Source organism: Danio rerio, chromosome 7, assembly GCF_052040795.2.
Source record: "Danio rerio strain M-AB ecotype USA chromosome 7, GRCz13ab, whole genome shotgun sequence".
NCBI lineage: Eukaryota > Metazoa > Chordata > Actinopteri > Cypriniformes > Danionidae > Danio > Danio rerio.
Window position 1 is genome coordinate 19,902,899 of NC_141027.1, and position 16,671 is coordinate 19,919,569.

Sequence of the window (16,671 nt, forward strand, 5' to 3'; positions counted from 1 at the left end):
ACCACTCGTTACAACCGAGGTCTGCAAAAGAGCATCTCCGAAGGCACAACATGTCCAACCTTGAGGCAGATGGGCTACAGCAGCAGAAGACCACACTGGGTGCCACTGCCGTCAGCAGGAAACTGAGGCTACAATTCACACAGGCTCACCAAAATTGGACAATAGAAGATTGGACAAATGTTGCCTAGTCTGATGAGTGTTGATTTCTGATGGTAGGGTCAGAATTTGGCATCAACAACATGAAAGCATGGATCCATCCTTCCTTGTATTAACGGTTCAGGCTGATGGTGATGGTGAAGTTGTGTGGGAGATATCTTCTTGGCAAACTTTAGGTTCATTAGTCGTGTCACTGCACAGCCTACCTGAGTATTGTTGCTGACTTTATGACCACAGTGTACCCATCTTTTAATGGCTACTTCCAGCAGGAGAACATGCCATGTCATAAAGAGCAAATCATCTCAGACCGGTTTCATGAACATGACAATGAGTTCACTGTACTCAAATGGCCTCCACAGTCACCAGAACTCAATCCAATAGAGCCCCTTTGGGATGTGGTGGAACGGGACATTCGTATCATGGATGTGCAGCCGACAAATCTACAGCAACTGCATGACGATATCACGTCATTATGGACCAAAATGTCTGAGGAATATTTTCAGTACCTTGTTGAATCTATGCCACAAAGAATTAAAGCAGTTCTGAAAGTAAAAGTGGGTCCAACCCGGTACAAGTAAGATGTACCTCATAAAGTGGCCGGTGAGTGTATACAGTACAGTGTATCTCCCTTATAAGAAGAGTTTCTTTGATAAGGAAATTACATATTCCCAAAATGAAATGTGGTCATTTGGCTTCATTAAATTAGTAATCAGTGTAATAAACAGTTAAATGAGGCAATTAATTAAGCTGAAATGCAAAGTATAGCCACAGCAACATCACAGATGCAGTGGTGCAATAAAGCTGATGTAACGAATTCTCAAATGTATGTTTTTAGAGCAATTCACTGCGGTGTCAATGATGGCTTAACCAATTAATATCAAGAAAGTATCCATTATATGCTTTGGATGAGAGAAATTGTAAAGCTAAAAAAATGTGTATATTGTATTAGAGAGCAAATCTATTTCTGTTCATCCGCGAATCATCTGACAAGCTCTAACCCTGAAAAGTAATTGAAACAAGCATGTAATCTTGTTTGGAATCTCATCAGACTGGTTTAAACTCACTCAATCCGGGAGAAAGAGAGACGTGGAGGGAGAGGCAGATCAGTGCACCAAAAGAAAAGCAAATGCAAGACTTTCTACCACACCTGTAACACTGAAACACCCAGATTCAACACGCGGACGAGTGAGAGACCACTGGATCAAGAAAATCTAGGTCATTTCTACAGGGATTAAAGGTATTACTTGATTTATTACTATTATTACCATGCATTTGCGTTGAGCATGACAGCTGAAAAGTGTTAGACATAAGCTAAGAGCACTTATTGTAGTTAATAGTCGAGATGGGCACCAGTTTATTGAAAAGTATTGCAAAATTGTAATTTAAAAAACAATTGTAATTTAAATACACTGATATTTACACCAGTTGATGTTCCCTCAAGACATGACTAATTATGTTTACGATTAACCAGTTTATTTGACATTTAAAGCGCAAATTACCTTAAAAGAATCATTTGGATAGCAATGAATACAACTAACTTGCAAATATATATATATTTAGCTGCTAAAAATATTTTGTCAAGTTCTACACAAGCTCAGAGGTTTGCAAATTGCTCTGTTCTTTAATAATATTCAATACTGAATGACTAATATATATTTAACTTTACCTTAAAGGGTCCGAAAATGAATATTCTGTTATTAATTTCTGTTGTTAATTTCTCACAATGTTGTTTTAATCCCTAGAGATCTTCCTTCATCTTCAGAACACAAATGAAGATATTTTAGATTACAAAGGTTAAATAGCTTTGGTGCGACAAGCGGGTGAGAAATTAATAACAGAATTTCCATTTCTGGGTGAACTAACCCTTATAAGGCAGTTTGCATTGAACTCCGAAGAGGTGTCATTCCTTACTTTTTCCAGTCCACAAGGAGCAGACCAAATCCAACAAACAAAAATGTGTCTGATTGTGAAAATGAAGGGTATTTCTATTTATTAAATAGCACAAGCAAAACATTTAACACACATATACGGTTGAAGTCAAATTTATTAGTCCTCGTGCGATATGTTAATTATTTAAAACATTAGTTACAGACATTTTTTAATATAATAGCTTTTATAAAGTCTAATAACTAGTTTCTTTTGTCTGTGTCATGATGACAGATCATCATATTAGAGGAATTATTTTGTATTATTTTAAGATACTAGTGTTCAGCTTAAAGTACAATGTAAAGGCTTACCTGGGTTAATTAGGTTAACTAGGCAAGTCAGAGTAATTTGTTAGACAACAATGGTTTGTTCTGTGGCCAACTGAAAAAATAGTTCTGAAGGGCACTAAAAATATTGATAGATATTTGTTTTTACAAAGAATTAAAACTTCCAGCCAAATTAAAAGAAATGATACTTTCTCCAGAGGAAAAAGGTGATAGGAAATACTGTGAACATTTCTCAACCGTTGCAACACTTGGGAAAGATTTGAAAATGAATTAATATTTCAACAGAGGGCTAATAATTTTGCCCTTTAACCCTTTGACTGTTTGCTCTATCAAAAGGTTGACCATGTTTTGACTGTGTGCATGTGTGTTTTTGTTTCCTCAGTTGTTTCCAGAATCCTTTGATCTGTTCATCAGGACTATACTTGTCAAATAAGCAACATAAACTGAGAAAACCTACAGATCTGAAACGAGACATGTGCTCTTGCACAACATGTGCTCACTTTAGCCAGTAGATCTTCATTCCAGTGCCAAACTGCTGATTACAGGTGAGAACATCATTTTCTCAATCTGAAGCATTTAGCGTGACTTAAAAACAGCAAAACACCTCATGAATTGACCCTGATCCTAGATTACTGGCCTACTAACACACTCTCATTCAGTAATGCACTGGGTCGCTGTTGTTTGGGATGATTTGAACTCATGCATTCATCACAGTTGAGTCACCGTGACAAGTGACAGAACAAATATTACCTATTGACTTTTAACCTATTTCATCCCATTGTTTGTGTGTGCTTTATATATATATAAAGGCTTAAATAGGTTTAATTAGGTTAAAGTTAGGTTAATTAAGCAAGTCACAGTACAACAGCAGTTTGTTCTGTAGCCTGTACATATTTCTTGACAGTTTATTATTAATAATAATATCTTTAAAACTTTAAACCTTATGCTTCATCCCGCTCCATTTTCGACCATGTTGAAATGTATTTCTTTTTGTTAATGATATTTTATGTATATTTTTGTTCGAAAATAAATAAACCAAAAACTCTGTCATTTAAACTTTAGAAACAAATGAATACCAAAATATAAAATTTAATATGATTAAACATTAATTATCAATACACTATATGAGATAATCAATTAACATCAACCCAGATTAATAAATTGCATAATAAAGATCCAGGAGGAACAATGCAGTTTTCATCCAGGCCGTGGTACACTGGACCAACTCTATACCCTTAGGGTGTCAGGGTGCTCAAGGGTTCATGGGAGTATGCCCAACCAGTCCACATGTGTTTTGTGGGCTTGGAGAAGGCATTCGACCGTGTCTCTCGACGTATTCTGTGGAAGGTGCTCGGGAGTAGGGGGTCAGAAGCGGTGTGTTAAGGGCCGTCTCGTCCCTGTATGAACAGAGTAGGAGTTTGGTTCGCATTGCCGGCAATAAGTCAGACTTTTTTCCAGTGCATATTGGACTCCGGCAGGGCTGCCCTTTGTTACTAATTCCGTTCATAATTTTTATGGATAGAATTTCAAAGGGCAGCTTTGGGCTGCAGGGGTCTGGTACGAGGACCACAGGATTTCATCTGTTATTCGCAGATGTTGTTCTATTGGCTTCATCGAACATGGACTTTCAGCATGCAATGGGGTTGTTTGCTGCCAAGTGTGACAGGGCTGGGATGAAAATCAGCACCTCCAAGTCCGAGGCCATAGTGCTCCAAGGGAAAAAGGTGGTTTGCCATCTCCAGGTTGGAGGAAAGTCCTTACCCCAGGTGGAGGAGTTCAAGTACCTTGTGGTGTTGTTCATGAGTGAGGGAAAGATGGAACGTGAGATTGACAGGCGGATTGTATCAGTTTGTTGTGGTAAAGAAGGAGCTGAGCCAAAAGGCAAAGCTCTTGATTTACTGGTCAATCTACGGTCCTACTCTCACTTATGATCATGAGGTTTGGGTCATGACCAAAAGCACAAGATCTTGGATACTAGCAGCCGAAATGAGTTTCCTTTGCAGGGTGGCAGGGCGCACCCTTATAGAAAGGATAAGGAGCTCTGACACCCAGGAGGAGCTCGGAGTAGAGCTGCTGCCCCTCCACATCAAGAGAAGTCAGCTAAGGTGGCTCGGGCATCTGTTTCAGATGCCTCCTAGACGCCTACCTAGGGCGGTGTTCCAGGCATGTCCCACCAGGAAGAGGCCTCGGGGAAGACCCAGAACGAGCTGGAGGGACTATGGCCCCGTTTACACTAATGCGTTTTAGTTTGAAAACGCTTAAGTTTTGCTACGGTTACGGCATCCGTCCACACTACGCCGGAGTTCTCGAGCGCCAAAAACAGAACGTTTCGAAAACGCTGGAGAGGCCGTTTTCATTCTGAAACGCTGCTGCTCCGTCTCAGTGTGGATGATGGAAAACGGAGACATCTGAAAACGGAGGCGGGGCTGCAGACATTCGCCTCTCTGATTGGGGCTTTTCCTCAATATTAAGTAGCCTATACACACAGTTCAGTCCTGCATCCTCTCCTTGTAAGTTCAGACTTCGCAAGTTTGATCAAGGCTGCAGTCTCTTCTTCTCAGTTTGATATGGAAAACAGACTGTACCGAGGACACGGGTAAATCTTCAAAGGGAACAGTGTACTTTATAACTTCATTCACCTTGGCTACGTTGTTTCACTTTCTCAACAATAAAATGTAAACACGATTTAAGGAACTGCCTATTTTCATTTTAATATTAGCAACTTAGACAGCAGAAATGTTGAGGCGCCGTGCTGCATGAGCGTCATCTTCACTGTGTGGATATTTATAACAAAACGGAGCCGATAACAACTGCCTCCTTTCAATTTCAGTGAAAATATGAAACACACCCTCTCTTTTGCTGAATATCAGTTTTAATAATCGATAATGGCCATTATAAAAGTATAACGTACAATAATAAGTTTATACATTATAGGAATTAAAGGCAAGCGATCAGTCAATATACAGAAAGTAGGCTACGTGCTTACATTAATCATTAACTTCTTTGCGCTCAGACAAAACACGTTTCCGGAGAACAAGTAATAGATTCCAATGACCAAAGTCAGGGAATATGTCGTTAGATAAAGACAACAAGATGAATGAAATATCCCGTTAAATAAATATAGTGAGATTAGATCCAGCGGGAGATGCTTGATGAAAAGTTTGACTAGCAGAGCTCTCATCTGGGTAGATGGGCTGCAGCGCTTGCCCGAGAGTGTGTGTGTGTGGTCACGTGATGTGCGTTTTTAGCGTTTTGGTGTGGACGGAGAGCAGTTCAGAAACGCTGGGTAAAACGCGAGTGTGGACGCGGATCGTTTTCACTCTAAAATGCCGTTTTCAAACTAAAACGCACTAGTGTAAACGGGGCCTGAGTCTTTTGGCAGGCCTGGGATTGCCTCGGGATCCCCCAGAGGAGCTGGAGGAAGTGTCTGAGGAGAGGGAAGTCTGTGGTTCTCTCCTGCTGCCCCTGCAACCCGGCACCGGAAAATTGGATGAAAAAGAATCAATGAATAATAAAGAATGAAAGAAGTACTCAATACCTCATGATGCACATTTTCTGGTTAGTTTTGTACAGAAACATAAGCTCTCGATACCCAGTCTCTTATTACCTTATAATTATAATAATTCATTACATTTATATAGCTTTTTTCTGGACACTCAAAGCACTTTAATGATTTGGGGTAAATCTCCTCAACCACCACCAGTTTTTGTAAATGTTGTTACTTTATGTTACCAATTAAATTCATCTTTATTTCTATATCACTTTTACAATGTAGATTGTGTCTGATCATGCCATTTTTTTCCTCCTCCTGTTTTTCTTGCTGCACAGCCATGCCGTTCTCCCGCAGCTTCTTGTCTGAAGAGCACCTGCTGTGCTCCATCTGTTTAGAGGTGTTTGACAATCCGGTGTCTTCACCATGCGGCCACAGCTTCTGCATGAGCTGCATCAGCCACTACTGGGACACGGCGAAACACTGCCAGTGCCCGCTCTGCAAACAGACCTTCAAGAGAAAACCTGACCTGCACATCAACCGCACACTCCGAGAGATCACCGAACAGTTCAAGTGCATGAACGGGAACCTGGGGGCCTGCGGAGGTGACGAAGCTGAAAAAGACGGAATAACACAAGAGTCAACAAACGGGACGCTTAAGCGCGGCCAGCTTCCAAATCAGCTCTTTAGTGAAATGAAAAGGAAACTGATACGACGCAGATCCCGGGACACTTCTCTGGCCTGTCACAATGAAACAGGGGCTGAGCAAACTGAGCAAACAACACATGCAGACAGTGATGACACAGAGTTGCCCAATTTTGCCAGACAGGTGTCACTGAGAAGGTATTCAATGTGCGGAGCGGCGAATGCCGTGAAGGTGCCATTGTGTCCGAAGCATCACCGAAACCTGGAACTGTTCTGTCGGACTGATCTGGAGTGTATTTGTGCCGAGTGCGAACAAACAGAGCACCAAACACACAACATCACCTGTGCTGAGAAGGAGTGGCAGATTAATAAGGTAGAGGAATGAGTCTGATCAAATCTGAAGCACCATTTATTGTGGCCTCCAAATGAATGGGATAGTTCACACAAAAATGAAAATTAATTCACTGTTTACTCACCCTTGGAAACTTTATGAGTTGATTTTTTTCTGTTAAACACAAAAGCAGATACTTTAAAGAAAGCTGAACCGGCCACCATTGATTTCCATAGTAGAAAATACTATGGGTGTCAAAGGTTACAGGTTTCTAGCTTTCTTGAAAATATCGTCTTCCATGTTTAAAGGAATGTTAAACATGTAAAGAATGACAGAACTTTCCTTTTTCTGTGAACTATGTGCTTTTTTTTAAATAACAAGGGTTATTTAATCATATTGCTGGGAGTGTTTCGTGATTATGCTGTAGTTGGTTTGGGCCCATAATGGGAAGTAATACAACAATTAAAGGTATACTCTTAAAAATATATTTTTTATTTTTTTGTGAAGAACCTTGTTCATCAGCAGTTTCCAAACTTTTCAGCTTGCGACCCCCATTAAAACAATTCCACTGATTTGCAACCCCCGCTTTCCTCGGAGGTGGTTTAAACACACAAACATTGCCCACAATGGTGCAAACACACCAGCTGGAATTATATAAACAAGTTTATTGACAACACAAAAATGTGCAAGTCTAACAACCATATTATTTTTTTACAGTCATTATCCATTTGTTTAATTTAATATTATCCTCACTTAAGGAGAATGGTGGGCACAGTGTTTACAGTACAAGTTTATTCTTGGTTAAATTTTGGAGACCGCCACTTGGAGATTGTCCTCAATATTCACTCGAGTCTTGGCCATTATTTTTAATGTATGCGAGGCTGATGACTTTTTATTTGCATGTTGCTTTTTATGTAAATTTCAACTTCTATTTTATCATCTGTAGATTAGGGATAAAATATGGTCATTTTAATAGTTTAATAACATATATGACATTTTTGGAATTAAACCAAGTGACCCCCCATTGTTGTATTGCGACCCCCACTTTGGGAACCACTGTTTTACATAATGCCTTTAATATAGACATAATCTTTTCATTCCACTATAGGTTTATGAAAATGTTCCTTTAGATCAGGAGTGGGCAAACTCCGTCCTGGAGGTCCGGTGTCCTGCACAGTTTAGCTCCAACTCTAATCAATCATACCTGCTTATAAATTTCTTATAAATTTCTAGTGATTTCTAAGACACTGATTAGCATGTTCAGGTGTGATTGATTAGTGTTGGAGCTAAAGTCTGCATGACACTGGCCCTCCAGGACCGAGTTTGCCCACCCCTGCTATAGATTATAAAAATTTCTATGAAACTAAAACATTTTTTAAAAACTTTTTAATAAGGGCCGCAAGGTGGCTCAGTGGTAGCACTGTCGCCTCACAGCAAGAAGGTCGCTGGTTCGAGCCTCGGCTGGGTCAGTTGGCATTTCTGTGTGGAGTTTGCATGTTCTCCCTGTGTTCATTCTGCTGTTCCAACCCCTGACTAATAAAGGGACTAAGCTGAAAAGAAAATGAATGAATAAACATCAATAAAAACTTATCAGGGGAACCAAAAATGGTTCTTCTTCTAGCAATATATATACAGTTGAAGTCAGAATTATTAGCCCCGTTTTTTTGTTTTCCCCCAATTTCTATTCAACTGAGAGATTTTTTCAACACATTTCTAAACATAATAGTTTGTCTTTGCCATGATGACAGTAAATAATATTTGACTAGATATTTTTCAAGACACTTCTATACAGCTTAGACATTTAAAGGCTTAACTAGGTTAATTAGGTTAACTAGGTAGGTTAATTAGGCAACTTATCCAAATAAGATAAAAAATTTATTAATTTTAAGTTTAAGTCAGTATTTTTGCAGTTATTCTTAAAATATATATTTGGCATGTAAAAATGTATTATAAATACTGTATATCATTGCTATTGCTTTAGTACTTGTTTGTAGTATAATGCAGCCTGTGGCCTTCCCAATATGCAACCTGAAGCGCTTCCTATGGCGTCATTTCCCATTTTCTTTGAACACAGATAAAGATTTCTATCACAGAGACAGAGATACAGGAGATGGCCAGGGTGAGGACGCAGAAAGCGGAGGAGATTAAGCAATCACTAATTGACATCAACGTGAGTAATGCAGAAGCTTTACATCTTTTCTTTATCCCTCAACATTACAAATCCTCCAAGGCTTGCAGAAAAGTGAAATGTGGTTTCAGGGTATATACAGGAATCAGAGTGAAATTCAATTCCTTTTAAGACCTTTTTTAAGACTTTTTGCATCCATTTTAAGACCTTATTACCACTTAAGGTTTCAACCTGAAACACTAGCGAGATTTTAACTTGCAGTATATTTACTAAATATTAATGTAAGAAACTAATCCAAAACTAAAACATTATTCATATACGAAATACAAATCTAATAAATCTAGCTAATTCAGCAGGTTGGCGCTTATAGAAATGCAGAAATAATGGTGTTTCATTGGTAACTGCAGTAAACAAAGCAGCAGGATGTCAAATCTAGCAGGATTAATAAACTAAACAACATCTTGATATTCGCAGATTTAATTCAGGCAAACTTAAGCACACAACTATAAATTGCAAAATGATATTAAACTGAATACCTTGCAAAGTAGAATTTAAAACTTTTTAATACTTTTTAAGGGCCTTAAATTTCTCTACATTGATTTATCAACTGTTAATACTTAGTAAGACCCAGCGGACGCCCTGGGTTTTAAAGTTATCATCACATCAAAATCAATTTAATCACATCAACTTATCAATTATCAAAAACTACTGTATTTTTGTTTGTGGGCCTATAGAAGGATAAAATACAACTGCATCAATCCTGATCTATAAATCCTGGATCTGACTGACATGCATCTTCATTTTTCTCCTCGATCACCTGTCCTGCAGGCGCTGGCACAGCACGAGGCGCAGCGCAGCATGCAGCTGTTCGGGGCACTGATCAGCTCTCTGGAGCGCAGTCAGGCTGGCCTGCTGGAGGTTACAGAGATTAACCGACGCTCAGCAGAGCACCAGGCCGAGCTCATGATCCGAGAGCTGGAGCAGGAGATCACAGAGCTCCGCACCAAGAGCACAGAGCTGACTAAACTGGCCCAAACTGACAACTACATCACTGGACTAAAGGTATGTAACTTGGTACATCAGATCTTATTCGAGAAAATGACTTCAGTTCTCATATTATTGTCATTGTAAAAAAATTTCAAAACCAAAAAAGTTAAAGCTATCGGTTCTCTAGATTTGCCATTAAACCCCCTTATTCAGTGTTCAGTTTCAGTTGGAAATACACTCACCGGCCACTTTATTAGGTACACCTGTCCAACTGCTCGTTAATGCAAATTTCCAATCAGCCAATCACATGGCAGCAACACAATGTATTTAGACATGTAGACATGGTCAAGACGATCTGCTGCAGTTCAAACCGAGCATCAGAATGGGGAAGAAAGGTGATTTAAGTGACTCTGAACGTTGCATGGTTGTTGAGTATTTTAGTAACTGCTGATCTACAATTTCTACATAAATTACAATATAACAGTATTCAAGTACAGAAATTAAACATCCAAATGAAAAATAACATGGTTATCATTGTTTGAATATTTTTAAAAATCATATTTAATAATATCTTAGTCTTGTGATCTTTAATAATTCAATCCTAAGATGTGACTATTCCAGATACACACACTGCGATATCGATGATCAAACGATATATTATACAGCTTTAGTACTTTTATCACTTTTAGTTCATTGCAAATCAGTGTAGGAATATGATACAGTAAACCTATAGACATCAATGGGATCCAGGCTCCTGTGTCTCAAATTTATAGAATACACTGCTTGTTTCTATTGTGCATAGAAAGAAAATGTGCATGATCTATAGCGAAGAATTGCAATTGCCCGTCTCGTGTCCAACAGGGTTACTCTGATGCCAGTACTCCTGTGTCAGTGAAGGACTGGTCAAGTGTTTCTCTGAGCTGTGATTTGGGGACTGAAGGGATCTGTGCCTCTGTCTGTCAACTACTGGAGCAGTTTAAAGAGGAGCTGCAGAAACCACCTGCTGCCTGTGAGTGACAGCTGTCAAACACGTAACTACAGCACCATCTAGTGGCAGATGGAGATATAGCCTCATGCATTTTGCCCCATGCAGCTGACATTGTCTGTTTCTGATCTAGGCCCCTTAATATCTGCTAATCAATCACCGGCCAAGTCAGTCAGTAAGTCTTTTTTTTGTTGACGAGTGTTTATATTAGAATGATGTGTTTTCTACCGGTGGATTTATGTAATGTGTTTAAACTGTTTCAAATAATGTGACCGTCTTTCTGTTTTTCAGAAGTGAAGAGAATACAGGAATATGCAGGTAGGAGTTAAATATTACATTTTATTGCTTTAATTGCAGTGCATGTATAAGCAGGTGCCATAAAGATTTCGTTCTCTCATGACTTGATAACTTTGCCCTGTTATGCATGAAGTCCTAAACAGCTGAGATAACGGTTTATGGATAGTTGATTCTTGCATGTCACATCTGCATAAGGTTGCAAGACTTGTATTTCTACTGCTCTTCTGTGAGTATTTGGGAAACAGGATGGCATGCTTAATTTGACCTGAAACTAAACAAATAAATATGTTGAAAGTATATGTTTATAAATACATATATAGTACTTAATATTTGAAGTGGGGGCAGCAGTGGGTAGCACAATCGCCTCACAACAAGAAGGTCGCTGGTTCGATCCCGGACTGGGTCAGTTGCCATTTGCATGTTCTCCCTGTGTTTGCGTGGGTTTATTCCAGGTGCTCCAGTTTCCCTCACAATCCAAAGACATCCAGTATAGGTGAATTTAAGAGTTCACACTTAGCTGATAATCGATCAAAAGCTTGTTTGGCATGCTGTCCCAGGAAAGAACTCTGAGCTTAAGGGATTCTTAAGCCCAGTTCTTCCTCCCATTCACAGAGCAAGAGGGGAGCTTGAGCTCAGGTGGACCTAAAGAACTCCCCAGCTGCAGTAGCTAAGGTAACACTTCAGAAAGAAGTGGGCTAGACAAGTGCCTGATTTGCTAAATCTGTAATGTATTATGTATATCTTTGGATGGTGGGAGGAAACCAGGGAACCCGGGGAAAACCCATGCGGACACAGGGAGAATATACAAACTTCTCAGTGAAACACCCACCGCCCTGGCGGGGACCAGGGCCGGCAGTGTTCTTGCTGTGGGGCTAACAGTGCTAACCACTGGGCCACCTTGAGGCCCGATCTATGGTAAAGGAGGGGAATGGGGAGGAAGAGGTGTTTCTTTCAAACGAAGATAAATATGGATTGAAGACTGTGGTTATTTATAATAACTTAGATTGGAAGATCATGATTAGCTAATGCGAAACCGGCTGTGGTAAATCATAAGCACATGATCCTCTCGAAATTAGTTAATAAATAAACCTCACTTAAGCTAATATTGTTCATAGTGAATGTGTGTGAATAAGTGTGTATGGATGTTTCCCAGTGATGGGTTGCAGCTGGAGGGGCATCCGCTGCGTAAAACATATGCTGGATAAGTTGGCAGTTGTGACGAGTCTCTTAGACCAACCCACTGATCAGTTGAAGCGGGAAGGACAGAGACTCATCTGCGCAATTGGGAACACCAGATTTCGCCTCTATAAAAGCCAGCAGTGTTTGCTTGGAGAGAGCCGTGCTTTTGCTCCTTTTTTGTTTTGTTTTGTTTCTTTTTAGCTTTGGTTAATATTTGATTTTGCTAACCTAAAGTGAGCACTTGAATATTCTTTAATGTTTAAATAAATACTTTTGGTTAGTGGTGGGCAAAGTGAGGCTTCATGAAACACTGAAACAGTCGAAGCAAATGTGTCGAAGCTTCGAAACGTTTCGAAACACCACTCTACAGTGACACCTAGTGGTCATTTTTTTATGTATTGCACTGAAACGGCCGCAGCACATAGCAGTTGAGCAAATTGAGGTATTAAACCCTACTTTGTAGTTGTAAATTTCAATCAATGTAGCGGAGCGGTTAAAGTCTCTGACTAGCATTTGGGGATAGTGGGTTCGAAGCCAGGCAATAACAGCTATTTTGAAATGCTTTAATACCAGTTGGTAATGCTTTGCTCTTGAATCGTTTTGTTTCAACATTTGTCTGATATCCGAATAAACAATTTGTTAATAAATATGTCTTGTTTTGGTCTTAAAACAGGGTTGTTGCTAGATCAGAAACTGTGGCCTGAAGTTATCAAGAATTATTTATATTATTCATAAAATTTCCCATTTATTGTATTTTATTAATGTCTACCCAAACCCTAAACCAAACTATCACAGTACTGTAAAAATAATAATTATTGTTTTACAGTGTTACAAAAATGATGCTAAATTGATGGCGTAACTGCAGCTGTGTCATATTTAGGCTATACAAATACAGAAACATGATAAAAACTCATAAAACCATGATTTCGGAGTATTTGTAGAAGTCAGGGTTCGAACCCAAGAAGTCAATTAATGAATAGCAACATCGTGCACATGCTCAGTCCACTACTAGGCCATATGAAATGAGATTTTACCTGACCTTGGCAGCCAAATGGAGATTCGCCAGGTCTCGAAACGCTTCTGAGGTGATCAATGTTTTGAATCGCTTTAGTCACTCGACCAAGTGTTTCGAAACACTTTAGTCACGTGACTTGGGTGCTTCGGATCATGCTTCGGTGCAGTAATTCGAAACACCTGCGCTTCGGGATCTCGACACTGTGTCGAAATGTCAGTTTCACGTCAGCCATCCCTACTTTTGGTACCAAACCATCTGGTGTATGTCCTCCCTTTAATTTTGTCATTGCCTTTGAGCCGGGCCGTGACACAGTTCACTCTGCTGTGACGACCCCAGATTAATGAAGGGACTAAGCCGGAAAGAAAATGAATGAATATTTGAAGTGGATCAAAAAGGTTTTATAAAATTATCAAACTACTGAACAACATTCATTCTTGTCAATTTGATCAATTTAAACATTTATAACAGTCGCTTCTCTTTGATCAACTTGCCATTAATAAACCAAGAAATGCATATGGTTAAAAACATAGTTTTTAATTGTTGTTACCTTTTTTAAATTGCATTTATCATTATTTGTATTATTATTATTATAAAAAAAAATTAAAAGTTGAGTAATACCCAGCCAGCCAATCACAGAGCTTGTGCTTTGCGTTTTTGCAACATGTTGTTACATTTTCTGAGAGATGTGTGTCGGTGTCAGCCATGGCGAGGGGTCTGCGACAGTGCAAAGGTTGAGCCAGACCATACGCATGCACTTGACGGCGAAGTTTAAATCAGCCTTTAGTTACACAATGTAACTACAGATGGGTCAAGCTTTTAAAAGGTAATCTATGCACAAAATTAGATGCTAATGGACTATGCTAAGCTAAGCTAAAAGCGCCCCCACCAAGATATCAGCTGTACTGTAAATAGCAACAGTGTTAAATATCAAAAAAGAACTTACTTTCATGTTTTTCCTCAGTGGATGTGACCTTGGACGCCAACACGGCCCATCCACGCCTCATCCTATCTGAAAACAAGAAGATGGTGTGGTGCAGTGAAAATCAGCAGCATGTTACCAACCACCGTGAGCGCTTTGACCGTGTGGTCTGTGTGCTCGGTCGCGAGGGCTTCAACACTGGACGACACTATTGGGAGGTAAAGGTAAACGGAAAGACAGACTGGGATCTGGGGGTCGCAAGTCATTCCTGCAACAGAAAGGGTAAAATCAAAGTCAGTCCCAGCCATGGATACTGGTTTCTTAGCTTGCGGGACAAGAACAACTACGCTTTCAGAACTGAGCCTCCCACTGTGCTTCATCTCAGCAACAAACCTCAAAAAATGGGACTATTTGTGGACTACGAGAAAGGCCAAGTCTCCTTTTATGACGTTGACGCAAAAATGCACATCCATACGTTCATGGACAACTTTTCGGAGACCATTTATCCATTCTTCAGTCCCTGTACCAACAAAAACAGCAAAAATGAAGCTCCGCTGGTGATCACACCTGTGCTAAGCTGAAATGTAAAATGAGAGGCGAACAGCTTGTAATTGATTCGTCTGCTGACGCATCGGCAATTCATTTACATTAGTACTTTTTCACAACTGAAATGGTTGTTCTAAAGCCCAGGTAAATGAATGCTGGGTTTCCTCGCGTCATGTTTTAGATTGCTCACTATTTACCCAGGGTTAACAGTTAATCTCGGGTATTCATATGTTGAGGTTTTACACCATACCTGACAAATGTCTTGTCGTCCATCCCAGTTGTAAGAGCAACAAATAATTACTTGACTTCTAGTTGATCATTTGGAAAAGTGGCAGAAAGTAGATTTTTCCATCTGTTGAACTGCATCCCAATCATCACAAATATTGCAGAAGACCTATTGGAACCTGCATGGACCCAAGATTCTCACAGAAATCAGTCAAGTTTGGTGAAGTCAAAACCATGGTTTGGGGTTACATTCAGTATGGGGGCATACAAGAGAGCTGCAGAGTGAATGGCAACATCAACAGCCTGAGCTGTCAAGACATTTGTGCTGCCAATTACATTACAAACCACAAGAGGGCAAATTCTTCAGCAGGATAGCGCTCCTTCTCATACTTTAGCCACCACTTCATAGTTTCTGGAAGCAAAGAAGGTCAAGGTGCTCTAGGATTGGCCAGCCCAGTCACCAGATATGATCATTATTAAGCATGTCTGGGGTAGATGAAGATGAAGGACTAGGCATTGAAGGTGAATCCAAAGAGTCTTGATGTGGATGTAGAATACAGAGATGTATGGATGCAGTCCTCCAAGCTCATGGGAGTCATAAACATTATTCATTCTTTTTCTACTGCAACATGACTTAATATTCTATACTGTACATTATTTCTGTTATGTGACAAGACTTTAGTCTAAGCAAAGTCAGACCTTACTGACCTAATTAAATAATTAAAAATCAAGGCATGATTATGTTTTATTTTGGTAAAATAAGCGTAATCTAGAGGCCTTTGCCTTTCATACAAGCCACTTCTGATACCAAATGATCAACTAAAAGTCAAGTTATTATTTGGTGTTCTAAAAACTTGAATAGGAGACTAGACTTTTGTTAGGTAGTGTACATACCTAAACACTGGGTTTACATTCTTAAATGCACATTCACGGTATTAGTGTCATTGCATATACAGTATAGCTTAACAATATCTTTTCCTAAATGGACATTTTGTAAAGTAAAAATAAGAACGATGAGGGTTTTCTTCATTCCTGTGTATTTTCCAACACTAATTTTGTCACTTTTCTCCTCACATGCTGAGATGACTGTAGAAACTGTTCAAAGTGTATGAATAAGAGGTGTGTGTTTGGTTACTAAACACAGTTTGAAATGCCTTACTGATAAGAACACTTTCTAGAAATGTAAAAATAGTCTTTTAAAAACAATACAAATCGGCTAGTCTTGTTTTCTATTATCATGACTAAACAGAATCTTTGGCAAAATATTATCTTCTGGATTGAACCAATTAAATAAACAACAAGTGTGCAAATAACAATGAATAACAATATCATCCTTCATTAAAAAAGATATATATATATATATATATATATATATATATATATATATATATATATATATATATATATATATATATGGTTTAATATAAATAGGCTACATTTATACTGTTTATTTTGTGGGTTATGACTCATACTCCCTTGTGAGAATTCAGTTTTACCACATTTTTTACCACAAAATATACATGTTTATTTTTAATTAGTTTGTTTGTAGTAAAAA

At 39.0% G+C, this 16,671-nt stretch overlaps 1 protein-coding gene and 1 long non-coding RNA gene across 3 annotated transcripts; one reads left to right on the forward strand and one right to left on the reverse strand.

Annotated features, from left to right (window-relative positions):
- Positions 1-1,261: 1,261 nt before the first annotated feature.
- On the forward strand, positions 1,262-16,432 carry LOC100000832 (E3 ubiquitin-protein ligase TRIM39). 2 transcript variants are annotated; one of them, XM_087260832.1, is made up of 9 exons: positions 1,262-1,393; positions 2,752-2,914; positions 6,198-6,877; positions 8,910-9,005; positions 9,792-10,025; positions 10,812-10,959; positions 11,069-11,110; positions 11,227-11,253; positions 14,388-16,432. In XM_087260832.1, exons 3-9 carry the CDS (start codon positions 6,200-6,202, stop codon positions 14,924-14,926), a joined length of 1,764 nt encoding a protein of 587 aa, XP_087116958.1. In that variant the 5' UTR covers positions 1,262-1,393; positions 2,752-2,914; positions 6,198-6,199; the 3' UTR covers positions 14,927-16,432. The 2 variants fall into 2 exon arrangements, with proteins under 2 accessions (XP_087116958.1, XP_087116959.1); XM_087260833.1 differs by having other exon boundaries at positions 2,762-2,914.
- On the reverse strand, positions 11,261-14,872 carry LOC147843094 (uncharacterized). Its single transcript, XR_015495522.1, has 2 exons — positions 13,665-14,872; positions 11,261-12,681 (listed from the first exon to the last, which is right to left on the reverse strand). It is a non-coding gene; the product is annotated as an uncharacterized LOC147843094 (long non-coding RNA).
- Positions 16,433-16,671: the final 239 nt, after the last annotated feature.

Coding starts and splice junctions, on each gene's coding strand:
- LOC100000832 (XM_087260832.1), top strand. CDS start 6,200: ATGCCGTTCTCCCGCAGCTTCTTGTCTGAAGAGCACCTGCTGTGCTCC. Junction 10,026..10,811: donor ACTACATCACTGGACTAAAG/GTATGTAACTTG, acceptor CGTGTCCAACAG/GGTTACTCTGATGCCAGTAC. Junction 10,960..11,068: donor GCAGAAACCACCTGCTGCCT/GTGAGTGACAGC, acceptor TTTCTGATCTAG/GCCCCTTAATATCTGCTAAT.